Source organism: Neoarius graeffei, chromosome 3 (assembly GCF_027579695.1).
Source record: "Neoarius graeffei isolate fNeoGra1 chromosome 3, fNeoGra1.pri, whole genome shotgun sequence".
NCBI lineage: Eukaryota > Metazoa > Chordata > Actinopteri > Siluriformes > Ariidae > Neoarius > Neoarius graeffei.
Window position 1 is genome coordinate 5499127 of NC_083571.1, and position 10153 is coordinate 5509279.

The 10153-nt window shown below is 41.9% G+C and overlaps 1 protein-coding gene across 1 annotated transcript; it reads right to left on the minus strand.

Annotated features, from left to right (window-relative positions):
* Nucleotides 1-398: 398 nt before the first annotated feature.
* zbtb25 (zinc finger and BTB domain containing 25) lies at nucleotides 399-9515 on the minus strand. Its single transcript, XM_060915772.1, has 3 exons — nucleotides 9479-9515; nucleotides 4938-5126; nucleotides 399-1410 (listed from the first exon to the last, which is right to left on the minus strand). The coding sequence occupies exons 2-3, from the start codon at nucleotides 5108-5110 to the stop codon at nucleotides 399-401; spliced, it is 1185 nt and encodes a 394-aa protein (XP_060771755.1). The 5' UTR covers nucleotides 5111-5126; nucleotides 9479-9515.
* Between the last annotated feature and the right edge of the window lie 638 nt (nucleotides 9516-10153).

The window sequence follows — 10153 nt, forward strand, 5'->3', positions numbered from 1 at the left end:
TGTCAGGTCACCTTGTATTAGCAAGCTGGTTATTACTTACAGTATAAACATTTATCAGTAAAAATATGATTTAAAATTCCTGTCGTGTGTGTGTTAGCTCACGAAAGATAGCAGTGAAGATTATGAGCAAGTTGAAGATGTTAATGAATATATGAGTAAATGGCATTAAAAAACACAATTTGAAAAATATTAAGTTGTACAAATCCATCTCAATCTACCTTCTAGTTAACAAGCTAGCTGGGTAATTAGCATGCTAGCAACCAAAGTCACTCCAGAGACAAGAAAAATTACTTGTGGAATGTAGTTGTTACTTGATTAAGTCAGGAGTGGAAATTTACAAGGGTGTGTTAAAAATGCACTGGACTGCAGGGAACACGTCCGCTACGTTAAGGAAGGTGTCATTCTACCGCTACGGCGTCTACGCTCTCACGAGAGACTTCTGAGTCTAGTGAATAGCATGAGCTGCCATTATCCTGGGCAACATCCTCGATTTCTGATGTTCCTTCGCTGGGATGGATCAGCGGTCCACCGAAGCGGCCGTAACGATGTTGGCGCAGTGGTTTGCCCACATGTGCGAACATATGCTCCTGCAGCTGGCTCTTCTGTGAAAAGTGCAAATTGCAGACCGCGCATGCCATCTTTCTTTTACGCGTAAAGCCTACGGGTGGACTTCCTGTGCCTGCCATACCTCGCTTTATCTCCGACGCCAGTTCATCTGCTTGCGCGTGGCACTGTCGCTCCTCCATTGGCCCTTTAATGTCCCCCCTGCTGTCATCAGAAGGTCCTTCCATGAGGGCACATGCTGCGTGGGTGAACAGATGTTCCTGTAGTCCCTCAGGAGAGAGGCATTGTTCTCCACATTGAGGACACAGCAGAGCCAGAGGGCCGTCCTTAAAGCCACCAGATTGACATGGGCTCCCTTGGGTTGAAGGTAGAGATGTAAGTGCTCGTGGTTCCTCTCCCTCATCCGGTTCCTCGTCTTCCTGTTTGATCCGTGCCAAGATATCACACTCGTCCCCTGAGGTGATGGCGCGCAGACTGAGGGACTGGCGCTCCGATGAGTGCCCTTTGATCCCTGCTAAAGCTGGCAGTGGATGGTCACGTGAGCCACACCGTCTGTCCTCAGGTTCACGTGCCCCGCTAGCCTTCATGCCCGGCGAATCTTTAGTGCCCAGCTGGGAAGAGATCTGGATACCGTACAGGTTGGATATACGGATGGGGTCTGAGGAGGCGTCGGTTCCGCCGTCGCTTGCTTTATGGCACAGCTGGTATGCATGGAGGAACTTGATCCCATCCTGTAATCGACCCTGATCCACGGGCTGCTTGGGTCCATTACCTGTGTACATGATGTGCAACAGATAGCTGAAGACGTCTGGCTGGATGTCGGTGGGCTGGATCTTAATACACTCACTAAACATAGGAAAAAGGAGAGGATACATTTAATGAGTCAGCTGGTCATGTCTGACTGTATAGTGTTCTACATTTCAGAATACATTGTTTAAAACTTATAATTGTACATTCACACGATTGACTCTCAAAAAATAAAGTACATTAAATGTACCTTTAGGGGTACAATGGCTTGTCACAGGGGCAGTACCATCTAAGGTACTTCTTTGGAACTTTTATATACTGTTTTGGAACATATATGTATATTTTTGACCTTAAAAAGGTGCACATAGTTACTTTGAGGTCCAATAAAGAGCCCGAGGGGGTACGTTAGTGTAGACTGGACCTTGGGGGACAGAAATGGACTCTGACCTTACCCCTATTTCTGACAGTGTTGAATCACCTTATTTTGACAACAACGGCTTCATTTCCAATAATTGCTTTCTAATAAATGTTATATCATGATACTTGAAAATATTTTCATGATGCACAATAAATATACAGTGTATATACAGTATACTGTATGTTATACAGACGTGAGTGTTTTACCGGGAGATACACCGCTTGTATTTTATTTTTCATACAAGCTCCATCCGGGACACGGAGAACCAAAACCGTGACATAAATCTCTATATGTCACTCGCGAGGAAATCGATGATAAATTTCGTTTTGAGAAATTTGGGGACTTTTTGTTTGTGAATGTGTCGATATAATAAAAAGAAAACCACACGTTGGCTTGAAGATATGAAGTTTATCTTCTTGTGTTGAAAAACTCGCATTTTTCATACATAATACGTACATCGCGGCTCTGAGTGACATATTTAAATAATATTGGCTGGCGTTGAGTGGTCTATCAGATATATTCCATTCAGCTAGCATGATACTGAATGAGTCAAAGACGAGTAGCTGAGTGGAATATATCTGACAGACCACGAAAAAAAGCCATCCAATATTATTATTATTATTATTATTATTATTATTATAATACATACACATTCCTTTCAGGTGTTCAACGCGTCTTTCTCTTTCAAAATTCCCTCAAAATCTTCCGTATTTAACAAAGCAAACTTGGTGGCCATGTTTGTTTATTTACAAATTGTCACAGTTGCTCACTCACTAGCACGGAAGTTTTATGTCTTTGACGTGTGACGTCATGTTGTCTTGACAACCATGCAATATCGTAAACCATATTCAACACTCATTCTCCATTGGGTAGAGTGACATAATACACGAAGGATAAGCGATATGCGAACAATATTGCATGCTATCAAACCAAATGAATGAAACCTGCTAGCAGGGATTAGAACACGTTTTTATTCCATCGAAAAAGTGTCCTGTATGTATAATATTTTCTAATATTTCACTCCAATGACGTCACTCCCAGTGTTTTCCCACTGACTGGACACGCATTGTCAAAATGGCGAACCGGTTCAAAATTTAAATTCTTTTGATTAATTTGCAATATTTTTTGTGGATGTGCCCAAATAATATAAAGAAAATTACACAGTGGTGCGAAGATATTAAGTTTATCTTCTCGTGTTGAAAAATATATACATTCACCACTTGAAGATAAACTTCATATCTTCACGCCACCGTGTAACATCCTCTATTTATTTTTTTGCGGCCCGGTTTCCATCAAATCCTGTGCTCTGATTGGCTGGCGAGCAGGTCCATATCCTATGATACGGACCCCAGTTACGGACCCCGGTTACAGAGCTCTGGCGACTCGCTCATTCACAACAACAACAAACATCGTAGCAATTTCTGTCAACATTTATTTTCGCATTTCTCAGGAGAACAGCATTAATTTTACAGCATGGATAGCGATAACGACAGTGTTCACAGCGAAAGCGAGTTTTACTACCCTGAGGAAGAAGAAATAAAAGAAAACATTTCAGGAGAAAGCTAAAAACCTCTAACTGTTGCTAACGCTGAGCAAAAACATGGCTGAATCCTGAATGACTCCTATTTGTATAAATAGGGGACTACATAGGTGGCAAAATGTAGTTTTTTTCCTGCCATGGAAGTGCACTTGTATACCGAGGAGGAAGCCATTTGCATTACAGCCGTGAATGAGGATTCAAAATGGCGGCATGGCTCAGTTTTCCCTTTCGGGCGCTCTCGTTTTCTGTTAGAATTTGGTAAAGAAAAAAATAAATATATTATTTACCAGCTTAAGGTCGGTCCTTATGGTGAAATACCGTGACCTCGGCCTTGAATACGGGCCTCGGCCCAGAGGGCCTCGCTCAGTACTTTCAAGACCTCGGTCACGGTATTTCACGATACGGACCTCCAGCTGGTAATTAACATATATATACTGTATGTTCTACATTCTAGGAAACAAAAAATAATAAATTAACAATGAGCAAGAGAAAAAAAATTGAGTTGGTCAGTATGTTGTGAAAAACGATACCTGCGATATCTCTGAAAAACAGTGTTCAGTCACTGTTAATCTCATCTCATCTCATTATCTCTAGCCGCTTTATCCTTCTACAGGGTCGCAGGCAAGCTGGAGCCTATCCCAGCTGACTACGGGCGAAAGGCGGGGTACACCCTGGACAAGTCGCCAGGTCATCACAGGGCTGACACATAGACACAGACAACCATTCACACTCACATTCACACCTACGGTCAATTTAGAGTCACCAGTTAACCTAACCTGCATGTCTTTGGACTGTGGGGGAAACCGGAGCACCCGGAGGAAACCCACGCGGACACGGGGAGAACATGCAAACTCCACACAGAAAGGCCCTCGCCGGCCCCGGGGCTCGAACCCAGGACCTTCTTGCTGTGAGGCGACAGCGCTAACCACTACACCACCGTGCCGCCCGTCACTGTTAATGTTAATGCTAATTAATATGTCAGTTGCACCTCTTATTAACTAACGTATCAGAAAGACTAGTGATACTGGGGTTTTTTTTGCACACTATGCAGAACGCCTCTCGCCGATTGCCATCTACTGCCTTTATCCAGTCTTTAAACTCAGGTTCCTCCAGCCAGAGGTCTGAAAATTTGCATTTACCCATTGTTTAATTCCCGTGCAAACAATCTCTGGTATAAATTTATACTGGATTCGAACTGTTGTTGGAATTCAATGCACATGCGCCACCAACTCCTCACTGCGGTCCTCCTCGATACATAAAAATAAATTCGCCCAAATGTAGTAATTTATGGATATTATGGCATGCAGGTTAATTAAACGAATTAGAAAACACATAAGCCCAGGTGGATGGGGGTCAAAAAAATTTACTACCACGTCAGATTACGTTTACTACCTTTTACTACTTTTTACTGGCCATAATTTAGCCTATTTTAATTAACTACCTTTTACTACCTTTTAAAACCCCGCGGGAACCCTGTGGTAAAATGCTGAGAAATACAACGTGACCACAAAGCGTAAACTCCTCTATGCTGAAAAGCTTAAATTTCCAGCTTCACCTCTGTCTGTTACAAAGCGCTGAGACTGGAGACTCCTTCCATAAATGTTACCTAAATAAACATCTCCTTACTGAAAATCGCACCATACTGATGTATCATGAAAGTTGGTTAACCTCGACTGATGAATGAAGATCATCTTGAAGTAGTTGGAGAAGGCAGCCAGCACTGCTCGATGGGCCTTGAAGTACACGTTGCCAATGGCAACCGTGCAGTCACACAGGAAACCAAACTCCCTTTGGACATTGAGCTGCTGCAGGAGGAAAAGGCTGTGGCCGGACACATCCATGATGCCCCCTCTTAACCTAACACACACACACACACACACACACACACACACACAGATAAGGATGGGTGAGGAAGCATTTCCATATATGGACAATGAAACTGAATTCAAGGCACCACATAAAGCTTTTGTGACCAATTTTCCCTTTCATTTTTACTGAAAGTGAAGATGATTAGTAGTGACTCGTCATAGACATATCGAATTCTTGTCTAACCATGTAATTAGTACTTCAAGTTTGCAAACTGGTTTTCTTTTACATGAAAAATCATGTTTAATTTATTTTTGCGAAAATACACACACCATTCTCGCTTACCTACTTGGTTAGTATGACGCAATACGGATTTGTTGGCAGAAATGGCAGTGAGCAACAACTAACAAAACGAAGTGTGCCAATACTTTTTAGCGAAAGAGAGAATTCTGAGTACAAAGTTTCATCAGAAGACATTAAAATGCAAAAGCAAAAAAAAAGCAAAGTGTCACTCCTGTTCTGTACAGTAGCTAGGCCATTAAATGTCGTGTAGTGACTCAAGATGTGACTGTTTTTGTGAACAGAATATCATTTGGGTCGCTTTATCCTGGTCAGGGTTGTGCTGAATCTGGAGTCTATTCCGGGAATACTGGCATGAAATGGGAATATACTCTAAATGACTGATTTAATTCTAATTCCCCAGTCTAGTGCAGCACACATTCACGGGTAGTGGTAATTCACTGTAACGAATACACATACTGGCATGTTTTTGGGAGTTCGGAGGAAACCAGAGAACCCTGAGGAAACTCAGATGGACATGGGGAGAACATGTGGAATGTTACGTCCTTACAAAGATCACAATCGTACCAGGAACTAGTGTTGGAGTCATGATCAAGTCATGACCGAGACCAGAGTGTATCGAGACCAAGACTTTGAGGGGTTGAGATCAAGTCAAGACCAAGACCAAGGCAGGGCGAGACCGAGTCAAGACCAGAACCAGACCAGTGTGTGTGAAGGGGAACGGGGCAGGGAGGGGTGACAGGTCTTAACAGGAAGAAATTTTTCAAATGAGCAATGAGTCGCGTTATTGGTCGCATTTGAAGCAGGACATTTTACATCCAATCACAGTAACGATGTGAACAAATAAATCAGACAATACACAGGCAGTTTACTGTAATCCCCCCTGCAGTTGTGGTCTTGATTGGTCTTGAAATAAAATCCCGAGTCCTTGATGTCCAAGACCGAGTAAAAATGCGGTTGTTTCCGAGATGAGACCGAGACCTTCAAAAAGTGGTCTTGAGAAGAAGACCGGTCTCAAGTACTACAACCAGGCTTGTAGTACTCGAGTCCAGGACTCGGACTCAAGTCTGACTTCTGCCCTAATTTTAAGGACTCGAGCACTGATGACTTGGACTTGGACTCGTGCATTCATTAACTGCATTCGGGCTTGTAAAATTGGAGATGAGGACGAGGATTTTTTCTTTATTTTTTGTAACATGCCATAATAATTTGGCATAAGATATTTATATTTATATCTACATTAATTTTTGTACTAATTTCGTGCAAGAGTGTCACACCTGCGCGCCTTGGCGCGTGCATCAGATAGACTCTCGGGCGCGCTCCGGACAGCGCGCACCATGCAGACTCTCGGGCGCATGCCGTAAATGACTCACACCTGCACAGGATTAAGGCACAATCAGCACGCTGATATAAAAACTGTGAAAACACACTCACTTGCAAAGTATTGAGTTGAGTTCCTGATACTTTACCGAGCCTTATTTCCTTGTCTGGTTTCCTGATTTCCTGTTTCTTGTCTTTAATTCTGCCAAGTCTATGATAGCCTGTTTGTGCCTCGCTTGACCTGCCATCTTCACTTGTATTAATAAACACACCTTCTGCACTTACATCTGTCTCCCAACTATCTCTGACAGAATACTTCACACTCCCTGATAAAGAGAAGCACATTCACCTGTTCATACAGCATAAACTAATGTTAATGGTGCTGAAACAGACACCGTCACATGGTCCGGGTGGAGTCTTGGACTTGGATCAATAGTGGACTCGGCTAGAAATTTTCTTTAATGACTCGGACTTGAACACTGGTGACTTGAGACTGGACTCAGACTCAAGGTTTAGTGACTCGACTACAACACTACCAGGAACCCTGGAGCCGTGAGTGTTCTCAGGAAAACTTCCCATGACCACGATGAAGCAGCGACTGAAGATGATGGAATGAATTATATTTGTTATTATTATTATGGGGATTTAAGTTGAAAGCACAGTAGGTGACCTCTGTTGGTGAATATTATATATATATATATATATATATATATATATATATATATATATATATAGTGCCGTTTGAAAGATTGTGAACCCTTTAGAATTTTCTATATTTCTGCATAAATATGACCTAAAACAACATCAGATTTTCACACAAGTCCTAAAAGTAGATAAAGAGAACCCAGTTAAACAAATGAGACAAAAATATTATACTTGCTCATTTATTTATTAAGGAAAATGATCCAATATTACATATCTGTGAGTGGCAAAAGTATGTGAACCTTTGCTTTCAGTATCTGGTGTGACCCCCTTGTGCTGCAATAACTGCAACTAAACGTTTGCGGTAACTGTTGATCAGTCCTGCACACCGGCTTGGAGGAATTTTAGCCCGTTCCTCCGTACAGAACAGCTTCAACTCTGGGATGTTGGTGGGTTTCCTCACATGAACTGCTCACTTCAGGTCCTTCCACAACATTTCCATTGGATTAAGGTCAGGACTTTGACTTGGCCATTCCAAAACATTCACTTTATTCTTCTTTAACCATTCTTTGGTAGAACGACTTGTGTGCTTAGGGTCATTGTCTTGCTGCATGACCCACCTTCTCTTGAGATTCAGTTCATGGACAGATGTCCTGACATTTTCCTTTAGAAGTCATTGTTCCATCAATGATGGCAAGCCGTCCTGGCCCAGATGCAGCAAAACAGGCCCAAACCATGATACTACCACCACCATGTTTCACAGATGGGATAAGGTTCTTATGCTGGAATGCAGTGTTTTCCTTTCTCCAAACATAACGCTTCTCATTTAAACCAAAAAGTTCTATTTTTGTCTCATCTGTCCACAAAACATTTTTCCCATAGCCTTCAGGCTTGTCCACATGATCTTTAGCAAACTGCAGATGAGCAGCAATGTTCTTTTTGGAGAGCAGTGGCTTTCTCCTTGCAACCCTGCAATGCACACCATTGTTGTTCAGTGTTCTCCTGATGGTGGGCTCATGAACATTAACATTAGCCAATGTGAGAGAGGCCTTCAGTTGCTTAGAAGTTACCCTGGGGTCCTTTGTGACCTCACCGACTATTACACGCCTTGCTTTTGGAGTGATCTGTGTTGGTCGACCTCTCCTGGGGAGGGTAACAATGGTCTTGAATTTCCTCCATTTGGACACAATCTGTCTGACTGTGGATTGGTGGAGTCCAAACTCTTTAGAGATGGTTTTGTAACCTTTTCCAGCCTGATGAGCATCAACAACGCTTTTTCTGAGGTCCTCAGAAATCTCCTTTGTTCGTGCCATGATACACTTCCACAAACATGTGTTGTGAAGATCAGACTTTGATAGATCCCTGTTCTTTAAATAAAACAGGGTGCCCACTCACACCTGATTGTCATCCCATTGATTGAAAACACCTGACTCTAATTTCACCTTCAAATTAACTGCTAACCCTAGAGGTTCACATACTTTTGCCACTCACAGATATGTAATATTGGATCATTTTCCTCAATAAATAAATGAGCAAGTATAATATTTTTGTCTCATTTGTTTAACTGAGTTCTCTTGATCTACTTTTAGAACTTGTGTGAAAATCTGATGATATTTTAGATTACATATATAATATAAAATTTTTCTGCACTTTTTTTTTTCTTTTTGGAAAACCTACATCCCAGATGTTTACATCTGGATGGGATTGTACCAACCGTCACGGTGCAAACAGTCAGCATCAAACATCAGTTCTGTCTCTTCACTCATGCACAAATAACAACAATAAAAAAGACAGCTTTTATTTCTCCTACATTCACAATTCACTCGGTTTAAAAGGCCAGAGTTTTGAAATCCTGCTCCAAACGCGTGTTTATTGTTTTAAATCCATCTGGAATAAATCTCATCACACTTCTGGAGACTGCTCGCACCGTGAAATGTGTGCACCATATAATAAAATAATGCATGAAGAGCCAGGCAGCAGTGCATGGATGTGTTGAAGGCAGCACTGCATTCATGTTCATTCATGGCTCTGTGTGCAGACATGGAGGACAAAATCCCGAGCTCCTTCTTCATGCATTTTCCCAAATAAAGCATGCACACGCGTGAAAACGCGGCTATGAGTAAAGAAAAGGCCTCTCTTACCGCCGCTCACACAGCAATCTGCTCGCTTTTGGTCTTATTTTCCTGCAAGGGGGCAAAAAATCCCCTGACGGTCCTTCCTGAGCGACTGACGTCTGGGTCACGTGACTGTAACGTGCTCATCCACAATGAGCAAAAATGAAACGCGTTTATTTCTGAAGGGTTCGAGTGAAGGATTTCTGAACATTTCACCATTTCAGGGACCGAAACGAGGCTTTGGGTGAATAAATCACTCAAATCTATAAATGCACAGGGACTGGTGGAAAATACCATGGAATTTAAAAATGCACTTTACAGAGACTGGAGGAAAGGAGAAAAAAATATTCAGAACAAGTTAAGCAAAAAGTGTGACGATTCAGGACAATCTCTGGGAAAGGTATAAATATGAGTTTGGGAAAAAATATGAATATTCATAACATGTTTAGGTAAAACTATAGCTGTTCAGTATAAGTTTCTAAATGGTGATAAGAAGAAACAGATCTCGTTATCACAAAACATTTTATTACAAGAAAACATTCCATTACAATATGTCATATCTCAGTGTGTCTCATTGTGTCTCAGGGTATATCAGTGTGTCTCAGTTAATATCAGTGTATCTGAGAGTGTCTCAGGGAATATCAGTGTGTCTCAGTTAATATCAGTGTATCTGAGAGTGTCTCATGGAATATCAGTGTGTCT